Here is a 24823-nt window from a genome sequence, read left to right on the forward strand (position 1 = left end):
CATATTCATCTTGTCATATCAGTCTAACTGTTAAAAGAAATGGACACTACCTTCTCAGATAATTCTGTTTCTCTAGTTTGTATTTTAAATCTGTTGGTCAGAGGTATTCAAAGATTATATACTTGGTGAAAAATCTCCCTGTCGCCGCACACGCCTGCGACCTATTTAATGCATGCCAAAAAGCAGCATTTTCCATGAAAGTAGAACTAAGACATAACTGAAGCTAATAATATCCACAAAGTTTCTATTTCCAGGTTGCAACTTATCTATTTGCAAAGAGAAATGTTGATTATTACTAGTGTCTCTTAGTTGTCCCTCATTTGAACTTGATGTCCAGGTAACATTTTAGATTACGTGGCAATTCAGATGTATGGTTTTCCTTTAAATTATATTTGTTTCACAGTTAACAATAATTTGTTACTGGCTCATAGGGCAGCATTTTCCTGTTGGCGAGCCGGGGAGCGGGGCCAGCTCGCCAACGCGTGGTGACGTTTGGCGTCACTGCACGTTCGCTGCGCACCCGCCGAACTGTCAAAGGCCTATTAAGGCCTGTTAAAAAGTAATTAAAGTAATCAGCTGAGCTGCCCGTCCAACCTTAAGGTTGATGGGCAGGTGAAGAGCCCAGGCGGCCTTCGCATTTTTCATGAAAACTCATCCACGGGCGGGATGAGGTTTCATGAAGGGTTTATTATTTAAATAAAACATTTTGAAATAAATAATGAACATGTCCCAGCTCATGTGACAGTTTCACATGAGGGTACATGTCCTTAAATTTTTTTCCCATCTTTATTCAAATTTCCATAACTTAAACAAATCTCCATGAGGCACCTCCATGCCTCAGGGAGATCTCTGCGCTTTTTCGCGCGCATGCATGAAAGACCACAGGGAACGGCTCAGGGAATTCCCCCCCCCCCACTTAGCGCTTCTGGGTGCGTGTCACAGTGGGTGGGCCTTGGCCCACCCACGTAAAATAGCGGCGTGGACCCGATTGGGGGCACCCCCATCTGCCCCCGCACAACATCCCCGACGGGGGGAAATATCTGGCCATAGACTCTAAAGTCTGTAAAGGTTCTAACAGTGTCCTGCTGTTACTACAGCATGAACAGACAAACATACAAAATAGGAGCTGAAGTAGGCCATTCAGCCCCTCGAGCCTGCTCCACCATTCAATAAGATCATGGCTGATCTGTTTATGTTTCGAGTTCTACATTCCCATCTACCCCTGATAACCTTTGATTCTCTTGCCTAACAAAAATCTATCTATCTCTGCCTTAAAAATATTCAGTGATCCCACTTCCACTGCCTTCTGAGGCAGAGAGTTCCAAAGTTGCACAACTTTCTGAGAGAAAAAAAATTCTCCTCATTTCAATCCTATAAGGGTCTCTCCCAATTTTAAAACAGTGCCCCTAGTTCTGGACTCACCCACAAGAGGAAACATCCTTTCCACATCCACCTTGCCAACACCATTCAGGATCCTATATACTTCAATCAAGTCATCCCTCACTCGTCTAAACTCCAGTGGAAACAAGCCCAGCCTGTCCAACCTATCCTCATAAGACAACCCACTCATTCCAGTTATCAATCTAGTAAACCTCCTCTGAACTGCCTTCAATGCATTTACATCCTTCCTTAAATAAAGAGACCAAAACTACACACACAATTTGAGATGCGGCCTCACCAAAGCCCTGTATAACTGAAGCATAACATCCTTACTTTTATGTTCAATCCCTCTCGTAATAACGGATAGCACTCCTTTGAAATGAGACTAACAAATCTCCAGGGAAATGGCACAGACCCAGCTACACTGATCTCCACTGTTTCAGGAAGTTCTGTTCATTCCTTATAAGGTGAATGAGAGGTCAGGCACTGATTCAGGGGCAATAATTCTTCCTCCCTTAGGTCCCACTCCTGCTTCTGAGCAAGGGGTCCAAATAGCAATATTTGCAAAATTATGAGTGGGATATGTGCAGAGCCTGTGTAACACTCCCACAGAAGTCACAAGATTGTGAGGCTGGTAAATATCAGAGATGCACTTGATGAGGCTCCTTATAAATAAAATGCCCAACCCCATCTAATGACCCTGCAAAGTCCATTTGGTTTAGCGCTGTTGGGTGTGAACCTGAAAGCAAGAAATTGCACAGCTATGGTTACAAAAACATACATTTTTGAATACGGTTATTTATAACACAATATACATAATGCCTACATAACAATAGTGATTGCTCTTTGAAAATAATCCATTTTGACAATAAAACATTTTGGAACACCCTGAGGACATGATAAGGTGCTATGTAAATATAAATTCTTTCTTCTTACACATACAGTGGCTTTAAGCAAAAAGCATTGCTGACATTTTTACTTAACACTGCAGTTTTAATTTTGAGTACTGGATAAAACATTCTACCCTGGCATCAAAGACCTGCTAATAATTTGTAATTAAGTTCCAAATATATTCCCAAGTCAGTTTTCAGTTGTATTTCTTCAATATTTGTGAATTCTATGTATAAAATTTACTTTAAACATTGAGACATCATCTTTTTTATAGCAGTTTGTCAATGTTTTATAGGAATTTTCTTCCTGAGATATGAATCTTCAGTATATCCAGCAAGGTAAAAAAGTATTATTATTGTAATATTAATATGTATGTTTACACTATTCTTTTTTACTTCCTTCAATTTCAGATATCGCTTCAGTATCTGTCGGTTCTGAATATTCAAACTGTGTCTCTGATCGTTTAATTTTGTTCTCGATCTTTGTCACTCTTTCTTTTAATTTCTGTTGTGTAGAATTGTAATCTGCCATAAGTCGAGCAAATTTAGTCTGTAAAAGGTCAATTGCCATGTCCAATCTTGTTACTTTCTCTTCCATGTCCTTTGGGTCAGCTCCAAGCTGGGCAATGTCTAGATCCAGAAGGCCATCCTTCATTAAAATTTGTTTCCCCTTTTCTTCCAGCATTGCTTTTGCATCGGGGTACTCAGTGAGGGCTTCCATTAGATCATCTTTGGAGAGGCAGAACAAATCTGAGTAGCCTATGCTCTTAATGTTTGCAGTTCTTCTGTTCCCAGCTTTACTACCTTTGATATTCAGAATACTAATTTCGCCAAAGTAGCTGCCATCACTTAGAACCACAAACTGAGTAATTCCATCATCAGCAACAACAGCAAGTTTTCCTTCTTTGATGATGTACATCTCTCTACCAATGTCTCCTTTGCGGCAGATATAATCTCCAGGGCTGTACACTTGGGGTCTTAGCTTCAACACCAATTCAACTAGCAGGCCAGCTTCACAATCTGCAAAGATACGCACTTTCTTCAGTGTATCCAGGTGGACATTGATTGCAATCTCTGCTCTTAGCTTATCTGGAAGATACCTCAAGACCTCTCTTTCATCTACAGCTTTTTTGTTTGTCCACAAATAGTCAAACCATTTGATAACTCTCTTCTCCAAATCTTTGCTCACTTTTCGGAAGTGCATATACTGTTTGATGGCATCAATCCTTGACTGAAACTCTGCCCGAGCTGCATTCATGTTGGAAATCATGGAACCAACATTACCGACAATGGTGGCAAAAATTAACACTCCAACCAGGAAATCGGCCACCACAAAGAAGTATTCTGAATCCAGGACTGGAGGAGGTGTTTCTCCAATGGTGGTTAGTGTCAGTGTTGACCAGTAGAGACTATACACATACTTCCGAGCAAGCCGGGAAAATTCTGGAATATTTACATCTGGATATACCCATGTGTCTGTCCCAAACCCTATAGCTTTGGAAATTGAGAAGTACACGCAAGCATTCCAATGGATAATGATCACGATGTACATGACAAGGTTGGAAATTCTGAAAATATTTGGGTAGTTTGTCCGAGTTTCAGTTCTTGAAAAGAACTCAAACATTCGACCAACCCTAGTCAAACGATTTAATCTAATTTCTGGATATTCCATTCCCAGTAGGAAGTATAGCAAGTCAGTTGGTATGAGTGAAAAAGCATCCAATTTGAACTGGACAGTGGAAAGGTATCTTTCTCTGAGTTTCTTAACATCACTGACCAATAGACCTTGTTCCAGATAACCTGTAGGGGGAAAAGAAAACACCAGAAATAATTAATTATAGGACAATTCTGAAAGGGTCTTTAGAATCAGATGTGATGTGGCACAGGATTGAAGTGCGAAGAGCAACTAAAATTAAGAGAAACAAATTGAACCAAAATATATTAAGTACTGCCAAGTAAATTTGCTGCAAACTCAGGTGTTAATTTGCACTTTAGGGCTTTGTCACAAAGTAATGCATTTATCATTAGTACTATCTGTGCATTCAGCATAGAATCTATACATTTTCAAAACCTCACCTTTAACAAGTAAAGCATTCATACTCCTCCAAGCCTCAAAAAAATAAAATAAAATGTACCTTTTTCAAAGCAAACCCTTCTAGTTGGGCTGCTGAACATCTGCTACCAATGGATGGAGTGTGTATGATGCATGCTGTGCCTACTGGCACTTAAACATATTATTGGTCCTTCTTATGTATGTCATTGGACCTCAACCTCAATTAATGTAGTGGAAGGAGGCTTCTGCCTAAAGCAGGAAGGTTCCTGGATCACCCATGCCAAGACATGGCAATGGTATGGGAACAAAGTTGGAACCAGAAAATGAGCACACCGCTGTGATTTTTGGGCTGCCACAGTTTTGTTACATACGAACAAGGAGCAGGAGTGGGCCACTCAACCCCTCGAGCCTGCTCCGCCATTTAATAAGATCATGGCTGATCTGATAGTAACCTCAAATCTGCATCCTACCTACCCCCAATAACTTATCATCCCCTTGCTTACCAAGAATATATCCACCACTACCTTTAAAATATTCAAAGGCTCTGCTTCCACCACCTTTTCAAGAAAAGAGTTCTATAGACACTCAGCCCTCTGAGAGAAAATATTTTGCCTCATCTCCGTTTTAAATGGGCGGCCCCATATTTTTCAAATGTGACCCCTAGTTCTAGATTTTTCCACAAGAGGAAGCATCCTCTCCACATCCACCCTGTCAAGACCCCTCAGGATCTTATTTGTTACAGCCCAGCAGAGCAACTTAAAATTGACACAGATAGAAAATAACCCCAAAGCCCCTTGCACAAAATGACAAAAAGCACACTCACCTGTTTTTGTCCTTAAATACATGTCAAGTATGTAAATAAAATCTGATACGTAATCAAGGATGAACCATGTGCTCAAATAATCTGACTGAAGTTCTTGAAAACTTGCTCTATACAAAAAAGCAAATGAGAAAAATAAAAATACTTCAGCATCAATTCAATTGCATTTAGTGACATTTTATACCAAAGTATTTCTGATGTTTCAACAAATTGTCAGCATGTCTACAAGGATCAGCAATTATTTCCTTGCAGCTATGAGTGTCCATTCTGAGATTGCAGTAACTTTTTAGGTCCTCCTTGTAATCCTAGCACAGGCAGAATTACATAGCCGCTTATCCTCGCTCTACTATCGGCTTTTATAGAATCAGAAGGAGGACATTCAGCCCATCAAGCCCATGCCGGCTCCCCATGGAGCAATCTAATCAGTCCCACTCCCACTTGATCCCCATAGCCCTGCAAGTTTATTTCCTTTAAGTGTGTATCCAGTTTCCTTTTTGAAATAATTGATTATTTCCACTTCCATCAGCCTCATGGGCAGTGAGTTGCAGGTAATTACCACTCATTGTGTAAAAAAGTTCTTCCTCACATTCCCCATGCATCTCTTAGCCAAAATCTTAAATCTGTGTTCCCTAGTCCTTGTACCATTAGCTAATGGAAAGGGATTTTCTTGACTACCTTATCTAGGCCTGTCATAATCTTGTACACCCCTATAAAATCTTCTCTCAATCGCCTTTGCTCCAAGGAGATCAACCCCAGCCTTTCCAACTTAATCTTGTAACTAACCCCATGTTATGACCGATGCAGTTAGTAAAGCTAAGTTATTTAAAATCCCCAGAGGGAAACTTTAAACAACTGTCATAAGCTATAATTTTAAGTGTTATGTTTGAGATGCAACTCTAAATTCAAGAATCAGACCTCCAGTTCTCGAGCTTTTACATTAAACTAAATCAAACATTTTATTAATTTAGACAGGTTAAAATATAAATATACACATGGCTACAAATTACTACTATCATAACTTTTAACAAATTCCCAAACTAATCTCTATTAAGGCAACAGCAACCCATATACTTAACCAGACACCAGGCAAAGCATTTTCACCGTATGAAATCAAAATTAGGTTCTTTTCACTTTGGTTCCTTATGGAGCCAGTTGGAGGCTTGCAGCTACCTTTTGATCTTACATTGCCTCTGCTCTGCACACCCAAAAACTGCTGAAGTTATACCAACCACTCCCATTGAATGTTAATTCTCAAAGTATCAACAGCCTCTGAACTAAACCTCTGTAACAAAAAAACCCCTTTCATAGTACCAATTTTATTAGTAATATAAACATATTGCTTGGTAGCTGCTAGATAGGTATCATTTTTCACCCCACTTCTTGAATGGTCTATTCATAAATGCAAATGCACACTATCTCTCTTGCATATCAAAACTAGTACACATCAAAGCACCCAGACTAGCTGCCTTTAATCCAATTAAGACACACCTACAGACTAAACCTCTATTTTAAAAGAAAAATCTTTTCCAATTATATTATATACATTAATAGCTTCATGTCAACCCCTGATCCCTTAGTATATTATTATATATTTTCTCTATCACTTACTCCTTCTGTCTGGTCTGATGTACACAATAGTAAAGTAACTTAGAGGTACATTTGTTTTTCTCCACAGCAAGATTTCCAAAACCACTTTCCTAATCCATACCCTTATCACCTTGAGGTTGAATTGCTCAAATGTTCTGCTAGCCAGCCTCTGTGCCTACACCAACAAAATGTCTACATCTCCACCATGTACTGAAATCCCATCAACCCTGTTCTGGTCAAAATCCATAAGTTACCATAATTTTTTAAGACCCACATTCTCATTTTCAAACCTCTCTGTGGCCTTTAACACCAATCTCAATAATCACCTCTAGCTTTATTTCCCTGCATTCAACCAGCAGTCACCTAAAGTTAGCCCAATTACCCCTCATTCTTTCCTCCCTCTGCTGAATCACTATGCTGTGCCCTTCAGAAGTTTCTAAATGCCTTCTCCCTCTCTGCTGTTAAACATCTCTTTTGACTGTGTTGTCAGCCCCCAGTTCTTTATTACCTTTTCAGTTTTCCCTTTTTCGTCTGCTCTGTAAAGTGCTCTGATTTTTTTCTGCATGCAAGGAATTGTGAAAAAATGTAACCTGTGGTTGATACTGTTCTATACGTTTTTTCAAAATTTTTCTCTTATTCCACTTTTGATATCTTTTCCTACCTAAAGCACCGTCCTCAGCTGAGAAAGAAATCCACTGACCTATTCCCAGGCTAATGTACTAATGACCAATTGCAGTGAGGTGTATGGGAACAAAGTGGCTGATTCCCTGCTGTATGTTTCCATTTTTTGACATGTTGTCTGTTTCCTTTGTGTCTAACAGCCACATAGCATCAGTATCTTAACTTCTTTCCTGTTGGTACTGCTTCCAGTTCGAGGGACACTAAGTCACATGGACCAGTATTTCTTATTATCCAATAAAATTACAATTGATCCTTTTACCTTTGATGAAAATTTAAAGTCCTTTTCAAACATTCTTAAAAAACAATTACAGATTCCATGGGAATTTTAAGGAAATTAAAAATTACTGCCCCACGCCCCCCCACACCCCCAGCCCGGAAAAAAAAAAGAAAACTTTTGCAACAGTGTTTGAAATGCATCGAGTTCTTAATATCATAAACAATCTAACAACTAATGTTTTACATGTTGCACAGGTAAGAACAATGATACATTTTATTTACAAAACAAGCTTCTTTGTAAACATGCAGTATTATCTTATCTTATAAAACCCAAAAACTGGCTTTATGATGTTGTTGCCATCCCTTGTACTTTAAACTCTCAACAGAGCATCCATAATCAAATTGTGTTGACCGGTATTGTGCAGAATTTTTAGTGTAATTGCTACAGCAGCAAACTCTACCAAAACAGCCTTTGGTTCTTGGTTTCAAACTTTTCTAGGAACAGCAGGTTTGTTGTCTCTTTTTTGACTCTTCATGTTGCTTTTTAAAATCTGTATTGGACTTTGTACAGTCACGACCCTGGATTAGCATTTTTTGAGAGGTCCAAAGGTTTTACAATTTGTCAGCTGGTAAACATTGTCAAGAACAACATTGGTGATTGCAGGAAGACCATCTGACTTCTGGGTACTGTTGGCTATAAATTGGAATTCAAGGAGAAATCTCCTGGCATATTGCTTCTTAACCTCTGGATTGAGCACTTTCCTTTGTTCCTCCTGAAAGCCAGACAACAAATTGTCATCAGGATTTTCACTTTTTAAAACAAACTCTGAACCACTATGTTCAGTTTTTAACTCTTGGTCTCCATTTTCTTCCCTGTCTGCATGTTCTTTTTAATGTCCAAGTCTTTGAAAAACCTTTCAATCAGCCAAACATCCGAATCATCCTTCATAATAATTGAATTCACCTCATCATGTTTAATTTCAGGATAATTTTTAACTTTCATTTCTTCGCAAGATTTAACACTTCAGTTTTCTTTTCCAGGAAATGCAGATTTAATAAGCTTCCTTTTGTGCAAGCAGTTCATTCTTCTGTCGAGTAAAATCCTCCTTAGCTTCCTTAAGAGCTTCATTCATGTTATGTCAACGTTCAGCTAAGAAAGCTTCATACCCCTTTCAATTTAATTCACAAATTTTCTTAATTTCTTTTTTGCTTTTCGTCTTTCAAATGCATTTGAGCTTTGTTTAATTCCATTATGGTAAGAACGATTACCTCTTCATTTTGAGGTTTTAAATTTTGTTCTAGAACATGTATCCTTCCTCGCAGTTCTATGTCAGCACTGGATTTAACTTTTCCACTCTCTTTCAAATCATGTTTTCCCTCTGTTTCATCATTAACTTTGAATATTGTTGAAATTTGCTTTGCCTCATCTTGCTCATGCTTTTCCTGATAGCTTTAATTTGTCTCTAACTGCCATTAACTTTTCCTTTTCAGCCTTATGTTCCAAGGTCATTTTTAAATTAACAAGCTTAGTTTATGACTCCTTGGATGCAGATTTATTCAAATCATTAATTCTAACAGCAAGTTTACAGAAAGTATGGTGGTCTTTCATGTCACCCAACTTCTCCTATATAATTTCAGTTTCAACAGCCTCAGTGGGCTTTCTCGAAACCATTGGAGATAGCAATATCTTATCCCCAGCCAAGTTATTTCCAAATAAGATATCTACACTGTCAATCAGCAAATTAGAAATACCAACAATTACAGGACCGCTAACTAAGATACCTTTTAAATTAACTCTATATAAAGATGGGGTAAATAGTTTCCATCAATCCATGGGATTAATACCTTGGTATTCATCAAACTATCTAGGGAGAAAGTCGTCATTGGCCAACATCAGTGACTGTGTCACCCCTGTATCCCTAAGGGTAATAATTGATTTGCCTGCTTCAGTGAACAAAAGCACGGCCACTTTACCCTCAAACAGGAAACTCCTATAATTTCTGCACCCTTATTCACACTATTAGAAAGCATAGGAGAAAGTAACTGTTTTTCATAAGCTTTACCAACAACAACAGTCTTTTCGGAAGGGGAATTGTGCAACTATACTAATGCTACTAGCTTGCTTTTTAGTTTCCAACATTCATCCTTCACATGTCCTTTCTTGTGACAAAAGTAGCAGGTCGGCTCCTTTTAACTAAACCTGTCCTCAGAACCTTCACTTCCACTAATCTGAGAAGGGCCTGGGTCTTTATCTTTTCCACCTTTCTCAGCAGGGCCTGATCTCTTCTCATCATAAACCTTCCTCTCACTCCAGTTACTCTTGAGGGGTTCCAAAGTGGGGCCTATTACTAATCATATTATGTGTTACTCATAATCATCTGCCATTACTGAATCTTCCCTCATTTTACGAACTTTGTGATCTTCCAGGTGAGACCTGAACTCCAAAGGGACACTATTTTTGGATTCCTCCACCAACATCATCTACCTAAGGTTATGAAAGTTCTGTTCTACCTTCATTGTTCTACACCACCTATCAAAGACCATTTCATTTTCCTTGCCAAATTCTACATAGGTCTGTTCTCTTTCTCAAATTTCTGGTTGTAGGCCTCAGGCACCAACTCGTAAGCATCGAGTACAGCAGTCATTACTTCCTCTTAATCACATAAGTACTCTGCTGAAAGAGATGAGCACACCTCCAAGGTCTTAGCTATCAAAAGATTATGTAAAAGTATATTCTGTTCTTTTGGCCAATTCAGATTTGTGACCATTTTCTCAAAGAACCCAAAGTACATCTCCACTTAGCCCTCACTAAATTTAGGCAGAGCAAAAAGCCTCCGACAAATCACACTTAGGAGTTCTCTCTGAGTCAGCCTCACTTCTCCTCATCAGCTCAAGTTCAGGTAATCAGAACTCATGCTACGTTTTGAGCTTTTTCATCTCTCTCTCTTTATCTCTTTCCCTATTCCTTCCCTTATCTCTTTCCTCTCTTGCTAATTTCTTTCTTTCTAAGCCAATCTTTCTTATTTCTATTTCTATTTTAATTCTGGCCTGATTACTAACGGAACCAGCCCTTTCTTCCTTGAGCCCCAGGTGCCTAGCTAAATCCTCAGAGTTCCTACCCCTCCTAGTTAATCCCTCTGTGCTCTGCTACAACCTGTGAATCATCTTTTCTCAACTGTTTCAGTTCTCTGAGAGTCAGATCTTCCCTTTTAACAAAGGCTTGATCCTCAAAAGTACCCATGTTGATTTCCCAATACAATATAGAAAAGGCCAATGTGAAATCTCGTTTGTTTAAATGCTGGAAAGTTACAGTGAATCCTTTTTATAGTCTCTGGGTTTGGTCCCAGACTCAGCACCCAATTTTGTTATGATGCCCATGGGGGAACCGTAAACCAAAATAATAAAATTTACTAAATGACACAAAATGAAGAAATTGCCATCAGGGTACCACTTTTTGTAACTTTTATTTCAAAATGAACCAGAATCAACACAAATAAAACATGAATTAACAGGCAAATGACACTTTAAATAGTCGATATAACAAAGATAGTCTTACACAACCACAAGCACCCGCATCACTCCTCTCATAGGTAGCACTATATAGTGACAGTTCCGCAAAATGTTGTTCTTTATTCATACAGGGTAGGTCAGGAGTCCGATCGGACAGCAGCTTTCTCCTCCGAGTTTCATGGGTACGATTGTCATCAGCAAGGCACACTTCTATGAACTCTCTCTCCCGCGGATCACAACAACCTAATGGTGTAGCTTTCCAGAGTTCCTTTTCAACTGACCAACCAACAACATGATTCGAGGTTTGGCCACATCTGGGAGAACACCCAGCTCTTTAGCATCTCTGAGCCATTCCTTGGATTTTCAGGTTTTAAACCATATTAGCCAGCTCACACATTGCCCCAAACAGCTCCTGTTTCCTTTTCTGTCAAGCATAAAATCTGACCTCTTCTTGAGAGAGTTTACTTCTTCTCCTCAAAAGAATTCAGTGTGTTCCTCTTTCTGTCTCTGTGCACTTTCTCTTTGTGTCCACATCTGTGTGCTGATCACCATCTCCCACAAGCTCTCCTATCTTCTTCACAGCAGTAGCTTCTTTGTCTGTTTTCTCTGTGTCTAACAGCCACATGGCACCTGTATCTTAAATTCCTTGTTGGTACTGATTCCAGTTCAAGGGTTGCTAGGTCACATGGATCAGCATTTCTTATTATCCAAGAAAATTACAATTGATTCCTTTACCATTGACAAAAACTGTTAACAGTCCTTTTTAAACAGTCTTAAAAACAATTACAGATTACACAGATATTTTAAAGGATTTACAAACTTTTCTTACTGTATTGCTTCTGGGTCAAAGGTCATCACAGATTGCAGACAACTCTACCCCGAGTCAGTGACTAAAATATGCCTGAGAGCAACCCAGGGATAGTTAATACTCCATTCTACCTTCTGCCCCCAGCCTACATCTGTCATCTCCCACAGTAAAGATGGGAAGATTAAATAAGGTGAGAATCACAACCACCATTAATCACTCCACCATGCCACCATAACATTTATACTGACAGTTTTTCCTTGTCTCATCTTACCTAGCTACGAGCATTGTCCAGTTGTACATTACAGGCATTGTAATTATCAGGAGCCAGTTGTAGTATATGTTTCCCGCTGGGTCAAGAATGGGAATCATTTTCTCCAGCCTGATCATAAAGTGTACAGAACAGAAATAAAAACAATCTCATTAGTAAATTATATGCCATTGAATATAACCATTAAAAAAGATGTGAATTTGAAAGAGGAAAGTTACATTGAATATAATATTTGCTAAAAAATACATTTTGGTGACAACACTCCCAGGTGACAACTGTCCAACAGTTCCAACATTTGCAGTTGTCAACCATATGCAGCAGAATCAGTGGACAGTAAAAGAGGGAATCTTAATTATCGGAGAATCTTCAAAAATTGCTATTTTGAAGAAAAATATTTTTGTTGGCAGAGCAAATATATGTATTTTTTACAGGGTTAGGTAAAAGTTACCAGTGAATTATACTTCATGCTTACAATAATAATCAGTAAAGAAATTATTATAAATATATGACTAGTTTTGATAATCTTTAACAAGCCATAATATAGATTTTATTTTTGCTAATTCTTGCATTCATCCTAAGAGAATAACAGAAGATGCACACAAAAAACACAGCAAGAAAAGGCCAGAAAATAAAAAATAACAGTGAACAGAAGCATAGGAAATATATGCTAAATTATAAATGTATGCTAGGACCTTAATTTATTTTGAAAAAGTCCTGCAGGGCACAAGTGGAAAATGCAAAGTTTAATTATTCCTATACAACAAAATCACAGGCAATAAAGTGAAGCGACTGTCAGAAAGTTCTGATCAGTTCTGGCCTATTAACGTCCAGTCAATGGCATGAAAGGCCCAATTCAGGCCTGGAGGCAGGAGAGGGTAGGACACTAGGCTGGATTTTTTGCTACCGAAATGGGTAGCCCCCATGTCACCTCCATATCCACTGACCCGTTATCCACTATGGGTTGTCCGCAGGAGCAATGTTTTTTTTTTATTCTTCAATGGGATGTGGGTGTCACTGGCAGGACCATCATTTTTTGTCCATCCCTAATTTCCCCTGGGAAATTGGTGGTAAATTGCCTTCTGGAACAACTGTGGTCCATCCCATGGTACACCCAAAGTTCTGTTAGGAAGGGATTTTGATCCCGCAACAGTGAAGGAATGGCAATATGGCTCCAAATAAGGATGGCGTGTGGCTTGGAGGGGAACATGCAGGTGGTGATGTTTCCATGCATCTGCTGCCCTTGCCTTTTAGATGGCAGAGGTCATGGGTTTGGAAGGTGATGTTGAAGGAGCCTTGGTGTGTTGCTGCAGTGCATCTTGCATATAGTACACACTGCTGCTACTGTGCGTCGGTGGTGGAGGAAGTGAATATTTAAGGCTGTTGATGGGAAGCTGATCTAGTGGGCTGCTTTGCCCTGGATGTTGTTGAATTTCTTGAGCGTTGTTGGAGCTGCACTCATCCAGGCAAGTGGAAAGCATTCCATCACTCTCCTGACTTGTGCCTTGTAGATGGTGGACAGACTTTCAGGAGTCAGGAGTGAGTTACTCTCTGCAGAATTCCCAGCCTTTGACCTGTTCTTGAAACCACAGTATGTATATGGCTGGTCTAGTTCAGTTTCTTGACTAGAAACCCCCAGGATGTTGACAGTGGGGGATTCAGTGATGGTAATGCCATTGAATGTCATGGGGACATGGTTAAATTGTCTCTTGTTGGAGATGGTCATTTTGCAAATGCTACTTGCCACTTATCAGTCCAAGCTTCAATATTGCCCAGGTCTTGCTGCATATGGACATGGGCTGCTTCAGTAAATGACAAGCTGTGAATGATACTGAACGTTGTGCAATCATCAGCAAACATCTCCAATTCTGATCTGATGATGGACAGAAGGTCACTGATGAAGTAGCTGAAGATGGTTGGGCCTAAGACACTACCCTGAGGAACTCCTGCAGTGATGTTGCAGGACATGGTCCATGTTCAGACCAAGGCTGTAATAAGATCAGGAGCAGAGTGGCCCTGGTGGAAACCAAAGTAAGCATTAGTGAGCTGGTTGTTGCTGAGAAAGTGCCGCTTGATAGCAATGTTGATGACCCTTTCCATCACTTTACTGATGATCAAGAGTGGACTGATGGTACGGTAATTGGCTGGGTTGGATTTGTCCTGCTTTTTGTGGACAGGACATACCTGGGCAATTTTCCACATTGTTGTGTAGGTGCCAGTGTTGTAGCTGTACTGGAACAGCTTTGCTAGGAGCGTGGCTAGTTCTGGGCACACATATTCAGTACTATTGCAGGGCCCATAGCCATTGCAGTATACAGTGCCTTCAGCTATTTCGTGCTATCACGTAGAGTGAATCAACTTGGTTGAAGATTGACATCTGTGACGCTGGGGACCACAAGAGAAGCTGAGATAGATCATCCACTCAGCACTTATGGCTGAAGATTTTTGCAAATACTTCAGCCTTGTTTTTTGCACTGATATGCTGGGCTCCTCCATCATTAAGTGTGGAGATATTTATGAAGCCCCCTCCTCATGTTAGTTGTCCGCCACCATTCATAAATGGATGTACAAGACTGCAGAGCTTTGATCTGATCCATTAGCTGTGGGATGGCTCAGCTCTACCTACTTGCTTGCTGCTTCTGCTGTTTGGCATGTAAGTAGACCTGTGTTGTAGCTTCACCAGATTGACACCTGACTTTTCAGTATGCCTGGTGCTGCTCCTGTCTGCCCTCCTGCACTCTTCATTGAACAAGCATTGATCCTTGGTTGATGGTAATGGTAAAAGTGAGGAATATGCCAGGCCATGAGGGTATGAATTGTGGTTGAATACAATTCTGCTGCTGATGGCCCACGTTGCCTCACGAATGCTCAGTTTTGAGCTGCTGGATCTGAGCATGCCAGGAGCAGCACCAGGCATACCTAAGAATGAGGTATCAACCTGGTGAAGCTATAACACAGGACTACTTGGATGCCAAACAGCATAAGCAGCTGATAGACAGAGGTAAGTGATCCCACAACCAACGGATCAGAGGTCTGCAGTCCTTCACATCCAATTGTGAATGGTGGTGGATAATTAAATAACTCACTGGAGGAGGAAGCTCCACAAATATCCCTATCCTCAATGATGGGGGAGCCCAGCACATCAGTGCAAAAGATAAGGCTGAAACATTTGCTACAATCTTCAGCCTGAAGTGCCAAGTGGTTGATCCATTTCGACCTCCTTTGGTCTTCAACCAATTTGATTCACTCCAAGTGATATCAAGAAATGGCTAAAAAGACTGGATACTGCAAAGGCTAAGGGCCCTGACAATAATCTGGCAATATTACTGAAGACTTGTGCTCCAGAGCTTGCTGCGCCTCTAGCCAAGCTGTTCCAGTACAGCTACAACACTGGCATCTACCTGGCTTTGTGGAAAATTGCCCAGGTATGTACTGTACACAAAAAGCAGGACCAAGTCCACCTGGCCAATTACCATATCATCAGTCTACTCTCTATCATCAGTAAAGTAATGGAAGGGGTCATCAACAGTGCTATCAAGTAACATTTTAGTAATAACTTGCTCACTGATGCTCAGTTTGGGTTCCACCAGGGCCACTCAGCTCCTGACCTCATTACAGCTTTGGTTCAAACATGGACAAAAGAGCTGAACCCCCGAGGTGAGGTGAGAGAGACTGCCGTTGACATCAAGGCCGCATTTGATCGAGTGTGGCATCAAGGAGCCATAGCAAAACTGGAGTCAATGGGAATCAGGGAGAAAACTCTGCATTGGTTGGAGCCTTACCTAGCACAAAGGAAGGTGATTATGGTTGTTGGAGGTCATCAGGGTAATGGCCTCGGCCCAACCACCTTCAGCTGCTTCATCAATAGCCTTCCTTCCATCATAAGATGAGAAGTGGGGATATTTGCTGATGATTGCACAATGTTCAGCACCATTTGCGACTCCTCAGAGACTGAAGCAGCCCATGTCCAAATGCAGCAAGATCTGGACAATATCCAGGCTTGGGCTGACAAGTGGCAAGTAACATTCGCACCACACAAGTGCCAGGCAATAACCATATCCAACAAGATAGAAACTAACCATCATCCTTTGATGTTCAATGCCAGAATATTGCTGTCGGCGTGCGGGGGCCGGCCCGACACGCCGACGCGTAAAATGACACGTGTCATATCGATATTTTGTTCGGCGGACACGCGCCGGAGGTGGCTCCGCACCGGTCAAGCTGTCAACAGCCTATTAAGGACATTAAAAAAACAATTAATGTAGTTAACCACGCTACCCATCCAACCTTAAGGTTGGCAGGCAGGTGAAGAGCTCAAGCGGCCTTCGTGTTTTTCAGCAAACCTCATCCACGGGCGGGGTGAGGTTTCCTGAAGGTTTTATAAAATAATTAATTAAATTTTGCAAAATTCACAAACATGTCCCAGACCATGTGACACTGTCACATGATGGGACATGTTCAAATAATTTTTAACTTCCTTTATTCAATAGTTTTATTATGAACTTAATATCCCTGAGGCAGCTCTGTGCCTCAGGGAGATTGCTGTGCCCTTTCACACGCATGCGCGAAAGAGCGCAGGCCCCAACTCTCCCTCCTCCCCCCACCCGCACAAGTAGCACTGAGCACTACAGAACATGTATTACGCTGGGCGGCCCTTAATTGGCCCACCCACGTAAAATGGCGGCGATTGGCTCCCTGCCCGCTCCCGCCCAGCCTGCCCGACATAGGTAAGATTCAGACTTAGGAATCCTGCGACGAGTAGCTCACCTCCTGACTCCCCAAAACCTGACCACCATCTACAAGGCACAAGTCAGGAGTGTGATGGAATACTCCCCACTAGCCTGGATGAGTGCAGCTCCCACAACACTCAAGAAGCTTGATACCTTCCAGGAAAAAGCAGCCCACTTGACTGGCACCATATCCACAAACATTCTTTCTCTCCACCTCCGTTGCACAGTAGCAGCAGTGTGTACCATCTACAAGATGCACTGCAGGAATTCACCAAGGTTCCAAACCCACAGCCACTACCACCTAGAAGGACAAGGGCAGCAGATAGATGGGAAAATCAACACCTGGAAGTTCCCCTCCAAGTCACTCACCATCCTGACTTGGAAATATATTGCCATTCCTTCACTGTCACTGGGTCAAAATCCTGGAGCTCCCTTCCTAACAGCACTGTGGGTGTACCTACAGCACATGGACTACAGCGGTTCAAGAAAGCAGCTCATCACCATTTTCTCAAGGGCTACTTGAGATAGGCAATAAAATGGCCCAGCCAGCAAAGACCACATCCCTTGAATGAATAAAACAAAAAATTTGCTGCTAAGCAGTTCAGTCAATGCTCGGAAGCCTGAAAAGTCCACACGAGCAGAAGCTGTGGTGCAGTGAGTCAGGAGGAGTGTACATGCATGGTTCATGGATGTATTGCTGCTCCTGTAGACTGTCTGTGAATGGTTGGAGATTCTCCTCTGGCGAGATGACAAGAGGGCCTGGATGGAGTTGGCAGTTGTGGTCAACAGCAGTGAGGTTGTGCGCAGGACCTGGCTGCAGCGCCAGAAGAGACTGAATGACTGTCTACATTCTGTAAGGGTGAGTAAGGAAGACATCCGGTAATCGGAGCAAATATCTATGGGAGACTATGCATTTGGTGAGGCTGGGAGGTGTCTGCCAGATGTGTTAAAGTTTGGTACACTAATGGCCAAATGCAGTCCTAGCACCCAGCTGAGGTGTGTAGAATAACAGGTATGCACAGTAGAGAACCAGTGGCGCGATGTGCATTCCATATGAACTGGAGATGATGGAGACCAGCATGAGCAGATGAGCCATTCACAATTTGGACATTAATGTGTTTTTGTCTTTACAAGAGAAGAGAGTGCACAACATCCATGAACATTCCATGGCAAGTGATAGAGTGCCCAATTTTGCTGTGCTGACCCCAATGGGGAGACATTCTTGAGATGACAAGCTCAGAGGGGCAAGAGCAGTTGGCAAAGGAGAGGTGAGGGTTATTGATGAGGATGGTGAGTGTGAAGGGGACCCATTCTCGGCAATGGCGATGAGGAATTTGCTGGGCTTTGGTGAAGGGATGGCTGGCTATTACGTTTGATCTCGGTGACTTTGGAATCTCATCACTTGTGACATGTGCCATGTCTGTGTGTAAGATGATACATTTGTCACTCAGTCTGGTGCCTTGTTGCTCATGTGCACTCACTGCTCTTTTTTATCAATCAGGTTGTTCATGTTCCAGACAGACCAGTGTTCCAATGGGTCCGCCGCTGATCTCCAAGGGAAGTTCAGGGGGCATCAGAGGGTGAACCATCCCATCCTTGTTCCGCATCATGCACCTCCTCAGCATCTTGGTGGGGTTGTGTGTGTGCGTCAAGATGAAAGCACAACTTGGGTATAGGACTGCACAATCACCAGAGTAACTGTCGGAAAAAGCAATTCCCAGGACCCTGATGCCCAGAGGAGTGTTGGAGACCAGGAAGTTGCTGAGCCCCAGGCAGATGACATGCCTCTGGAGTCATCCATGACAAATGTTGGATGTCCAACGGAGGTGCATGGAGATCAAACAGAGCATCCAAAGGGTATGTGCTCCCTGGTACTGACATTTAAGAAGTCCATCCAGGACATGAGCACTGCAATCACCCTGTTTTCTGAACACCTGGTCTTTTCCATTGAGAGATTGGCGACACTCATGGAGAGCCAGACCCAGCAGCTCAAACAATACTTGCAAGCTTAAACACAGTCAATGACCTCAGCAACGCACTGCTCATGTGAGAGAAGGACAGGGCACTTGGAGTCCCAGCCAGGTTCTGGTTCCTCTATTGTGAGCAGGCGGTCCAAAGAAACCTCATGTTGGCAGATGAGCGGCAGCTGTCTGCATCCAGGGGCTCCTCTCCAGTTGCTTTTGATGGAGTTAGATTGTGAATCTTTGGAACTCTCTTCCCCAAAGAGCATGGAGACAGGGATAATGAATGTTTTTAAGGCAGAGATAGATAGATTCTTGACTAACAAGGGAGTCAAAGGTTATTGGGGGTAGGCAGAATGTGAAATTGAGGCCAAAATCAGATCAGCCATGATCTTATTGGCTGATGGTAGAGCAGGCTCGAGGGGCCAAATGCAAACTCCTGCTCCTAATTCATATGTTTATATGTATGTATGTGACAGCATCTCCTCCTCCCCTCTGCCAGTGATACTAATGCCTCAGGATTCTATGATGACAGCAGAGGCTCCTGTCACTGTGCAGGAGCCCCTCCCTCTGTCTGGGCCCTCACAGCCTCAGGCAACCAGAGGACGATGGTCACAGTCATCCACACCAATGGGGCATCAGAATCAGCAGCCTGCCTCCAGCACGGCTGGCAGCGATGGGGGACTACAAAGATGCAGCACTCAGGAAAAAATGAGAAAATCTCCATAATCACAAAAAGGCCACTGTAGGTGATATATATTTGTGTAACCTGTGTGTTCTGTTGTGCAAATGCACTTTTTTGAACTGGTGTTGCCTTCTAGATGTTGGTGTCATGCTTATTAGTGAAATGAAGAGTGTAGGCCTGCAACTCAATGACACTCTCTCCCTGAGTCTCTGAATGATTACGATGGGGAAGTGGCAGAGGCCCCAGAGGATATATTAAAGGGCTTTTGAGGTGTTTGTCAATGCTTTCACTCCCCTCTGTTGGGATTTTTCATGAGGCCTGTGGCACCCTACTGGAAGTGTCTCTGGATCAGTGCTTCCCTGGCATCCATAGCTCCAAGAAAGTGCTGCCTTGCCGGTTCCTCCAAATCGGCCTGTGGCTCTTCAGGTTCATCACTGGAATTGGTGTTGTACTCCTCCTCTGATGTTTCACAGCGTTCTTCTCAGTCATCCTCCTCCAAAGCCTCACCCCGGGGAAGAGCAAGATTGTGCAGAGCACAATAAATGACAACTGTCTTGGACACTTGAACCAATGGATATTATAGAGAGCCCACAGGCCAGTCCAGAAACTGAAACCTCATCTTTAGCAGATCATCTGATCATCCTTTTGACGGTGGCCCTTGTGGAGACATGATTGGCTTTCCTCAGCACGGGTTCGAGGATGTCTAATTGACATCATGAGCCACCTCTTCAGTGGATATCCTTTATTCTCCATCAGCCAGCCATCCACTCATGCGGGGTGGGGAGGTGGTGGGGGTGTGAAAAGCCTTGGCACTTGGCAATTCCAGATCATGTAGGCATCATGGTAACTTCCAGGATTTTGTCAAAAAACCTCGGAAAATCTGTTGATGGTGATCACACATAAGCTGTACATTAAGTGCGTGATAGCAAAAGCCCCTCGCTGACCCACAGGCTGCCTTTCTAGTCACATAGATACAATCAATGGTGCCTTGCATCTTTGGGAAACCAGCAATTACCCCAAAACCTCTCGCTCACTCACTTGTCTCTCTTTAACAGTAGTAAACTTGATGAAGGAGTATACCCGCCTGAATAATGCATCGGTCAGGACTTTTATACAGTGATGGGCAGCAGATATAATATTCCACAGAGATCCCCTCTTGGCCTCTGGAATGACTCAGAAGCGTAAAAGTTCAGGGCAGCAGTCACTTTTAAAGCAATTGGTATCAGTTGCCTCCCAACGCAGTTTGAGGTGATCTCTGCACCAATCATTTTGCAAATGGAAGTGCCTGCCACCCTTGAAAGGTGAAGCCTTATTCTACATTGTGCCTCAATCATGTGCAGGTAATTAGAGCACTCCCTGTAGATTCTGCCAGCAGGGTAATGACACCTCCTCTGTCCTCTTCTCTCATGCACCTCTCATGTCCTCTTCTTCGTTGACCTTCAACCACTTCATCATCTGCAGCTCTTTCTTGGTGGCAGACATGTTGCTGCTGCCATGACCAGCTGGCCTCTTCTCCCTCCTTCTCCTCAGATGAGGAGCCTCCACCAGAGAGCACAACCCCCATTTACCTGAGTGAGGATTTCAGAGATGCAGCCACATGGTTTTAAAGCACACTCTGTCAAAGGCTTTTTGAAGCTATAAACTTCTGGAAACGTGCAGATCATGTGACAATGGACAACACTGTTCTTGAAAACAGCAACCAAATAACAAAATCCAAGTTGGATCATCTGACCATGCGCTGTTTGATCACATGATATCTGATCATGTAATATCTGGTCATGTGACAGTTGCTCACAGTTTGCAAACATTATTGCATTTACCTTTTAAAGGTTGGGATCCTAGTCTGCTTGCAGTTTCGTGTGAGAAGTTCTGGGAACCGGAAAGCTGCTTGTGAGTGGGCAAAGGAAGTGCTGAGGTGTAAGCCACAGACATAAATCTCAACCTTTCCCTAGTTTGCTAGCAGCAGTGCTCAGGAGATAGATGTAACTCATTCTTGTTTTCTCTGATGTTTTTCTGCTTTAGATTAGTTGATGTTTCAACTCGCAGTGGTTCTTGAGTATGCTTACCAATTTTGTGATTAAACCATTCAGTGAGACTTAAAGGAGTGCCTTATTGTAAAATACAATACTATAAACTATTTTGGGTATTATTACCATTGCTTTTCTTGCAGTGTCGGTGTTAAAGTTTAATTTTAAAAAGTTGGTTGCTATGAATTACGTATCTGCAGCTATACAAATACTGCCAAACTCTAGTGAGCTAAAAGTTAAGGACACTTACATTTCCACAATATCATTTTTGTCATCTTTCTCATCCTTTTTTTCATCTTTCTTCTCATCTTCCTTCCCATCCTTATCTTTATCTTTTGCCTTTTCCTTATTCTTGTCTTTATTTTTTTTCTTTTCTTTGTCCTTTTTCTTTTCTCCTTTTTTGTCATCAGATTTACTGTAAAATGGATTGAGATTAAGCACTTTTATAGGAAGGAGAGAAATAAAGTTTGCTTAAATAAATTTAAAAATAATGAGGTCTTTTCAACTTACCCCTTTTTCTCTTTTTTGCTCTTTTTGGATTCTTTATTTTTTCCTTTCTCTCTAAAAAAGATTTTTAAAAATCATTCAGCCTGTCATAATCTCATTTAAAAGTACATCTACAACTTTATTTGTGCACAAGTTCACACAGAAATATATTAAAACTGCAATGTTTCTCATTTTTCTTTTAATTTTAATAATGTCTGAAATTTATGCGAAAAAACTTGCATTTATATTGGCTCTTTCATGAATTCAGGACATTTCTAAGCGTTTTACAACCAATTAAGTACTTCTGGACTGTAGTCACCATTGTAATGTCAATTTGTGCACAGCAAGCTCCCACAATGACTAATGACAAATGACCAGATCATTTGTTACAGGGGTTGGTTGAGGGATAAATATTGGCCATAGCACCAGGAGAAACTTCCATGCTTTTCTGCAAATAGTACCATAGAATCTTGAATGTCCACCTGAGAGGGCAGACAGGGTTAATGTCTTATCCAAAAGACCTCTGATAATGTAACACTAGCTCAGTACTGAACCAAAGTTTTGGTCTAAGTTACAATTCTCAAATATCTGGAGTGTGGTTTGAACTCAAAACCTTTTAATTCAGAGACAAGAGAGCAACATCTGACATTTATGTATTTTCTTAAAATGTATTAAATGCACAATGGCAAAACTATTATCTTGTTTCAGAAATCCAATTTTATACTTACTCATCATTGTTGTTGCTGTTGTTAATGTTAGACATCTCCATGTCATCAGCAAGGGTCTGGTTCCTAAGCAACAGCATAATGGTTAGAAATAAAGTTAATTTAAAACAAACTTTACAAGTGGCTAATTGAGAATATTCTCTTGAGAATTTTGATCTGAAATAACCTAATTTGCATGTATGAATACTGGGCAGCCCACGCCAGGACAATAAAGTAGAAGAATATTTGAAGTGGATGAATGTATTCAGGATGTAAATTAAGTTTTGTACAGCAGAGATCATACTTTGGTAAGACTGACTGTAGCCTTTAACTTTCTGTGGTGTTGCTCATGGAAATTCAGGACAAAGTGGATTTCCAATAGGCAAAATCAAAATACTGCGGCTGCTGACAATCTGAAATAAATCCAGTAGGGTGTATTAGTAATGCTCTTGGTCTGAGAATGACCATCCTCAACATCTTAAGAGCTCATGAAATTGCATGGGCTAAATCTTATGTGCCACCCGTAAATTAGGGCACCATGCCATCAGCGGTGTTCCCAGTGTTGATCCAGCCATCTCAACTGCACCACAATTTTACAGGCAACGAGTGAAGCGTTGGTTGAGCTGCCCACCCATGGCCCAATTGAGGTCTTTAAGTGAGCAATTAATACCCAATTAAGGGTGTCATCCCTCCGACATTCCAATTTAATGGCTGGGAGGAGAGGCCTGCGCCCAACGTGTAGCCTCCTGCAATACCAGCAGTGGCCACCGTGCCTGATGTGATGCAGAGCTGCTGGCCTCCCCGATTGGCTGGCAGCTGCTTGAGGTGGGATTTCCACCTGGAAACGGACAGAAGTTCCGCCTCATACTAATTAATTTCTCTAGCACCATTTTTTAACTAGTACTGGTTTTCTTCAATTCCTCCCTCTCATTAGACCCTTGGTTCCCTAACATTTCTGGGAAATTAAATTTTAAATTTTTCAGACAACAGATTAAAGGCTGAAAAATCCCCAGGGCCTGATAATCTACATCCCAGAGTACGAAAGGAAGTGGCCATGGAAATATTGGATGCATTGGTGGTCATCTTCCAAAATTCTATAGACTCTGGAGCAGTTCCTGCAGATTGGAGGGTGGCACATGTAACCCCACTATTTAAAAAAGGAGGGAGAGAAAAAACAGTGAATTACAGGCCAGTTAGCATAACATCAGTAGTGGGGAAAATGTTAAAGTCTATTATCAAAGACATGGTAACAAGAACATTTGGAAAACATTAATGCAATTAGACAAAGTCATCATGAGTTTATGAAAGGGAAATCATGCTTAACTAATCTACTGGAGTTTTTGAGGATGTAACTAGTTGAATAGATAAGGGAGAACCAGTAGATGTGGTGTATTTGGATTTCAAGAAGGCTTATGATAAGGTCCTACATAAGAGGCTAATAGGCAAAATTAAAGCACATGGGATTAGAGGTAATATACTGGCATGGACTGAGAATTGGTTAACAGACCGGAACCAGAGAGTGGGAATAAATTAGTCTTTTTCTGGTTGACAGGTGGTGACTAGTGGTGTACCACAGAGATCAGTGCTTGGGCCCTAGCTGTTCACGATATATATAAATGACTTGGCTGAGGGAACCAAATGCAATATTTCCAAGTTGCTGACAACACAAAACTGAGTGGGGTTGTGAGTTGTGAAGAGGATGCAAGGAGGCTTCAGGGCAATTTAGACAAGTTGTGTGTGTGAGCAAACACATGGCAGATGCAGTATAATGTGGATAAATGTGAGGTTATATGCTTCGGTGTGAAAAACAGAAAGGCAGAGTATTATTTAAAAGGTGATATATTGGGAAATGTGGATGTACGAAGGGATCTGGGTATCCTTGTACACCAGTCAATGAAAGTAAATAGGCAGGTGTAGCAAGCAATTAGGAAGGCAAATGGTATGTTGACCTTCAGTGCAAGAGGGTTTGATTTCAGAAGTATGGAAGTCTTACTGCAGTTATACAGTGCCTTGGTGAGAC

At 41.6% G+C, this 24823-nt stretch overlaps 1 protein-coding gene across 1 annotated transcript in view; it reads right to left on the reverse strand.

The window, feature by feature from the left end:
* Nucleotides 1–563: 563 nt before the first annotated feature.
* LOC144683929 (cyclic nucleotide-gated channel rod photoreceptor subunit alpha-like) overlaps nucleotides 564–24823 on the reverse strand; it is an 88420-nt gene continuing 64160 nt past the window's right edge. Inside the window, exons 3-8 of the mRNA XM_078547518.1 lie at nucleotides 22828–22890; nucleotides 22124–22174; nucleotides 21864–22028; nucleotides 12217–12324; nucleotides 5147–5253; nucleotides 564–4070 (exon numbers count right to left, since the gene is read on the reverse strand). Of these exons, the coding sequence (XP_078403644.1) occupies nucleotides 2653–4070; nucleotides 5147–5253; nucleotides 12217–12324; nucleotides 21864–22028; nucleotides 22124–22174; nucleotides 22828–22890 (1912 nt within the window). The 3' untranslated portion in view covers nucleotides 564–2652. The remainder of the gene's footprint in view (nucleotides 4071–5146; nucleotides 5254–12216; nucleotides 12325–21863; nucleotides 22029–22123; nucleotides 22175–22827; nucleotides 22891–24823) is intronic.

This window comes from Cetorhinus maximus, chromosome 1, assembly GCF_964194155.1.
Source record: "Cetorhinus maximus chromosome 1, sCetMax3.hap1.1, whole genome shotgun sequence".
NCBI classification, from domain to species: Eukaryota; Metazoa; Chordata; class Chondrichthyes; order Lamniformes; family Cetorhinidae; genus Cetorhinus; species Cetorhinus maximus.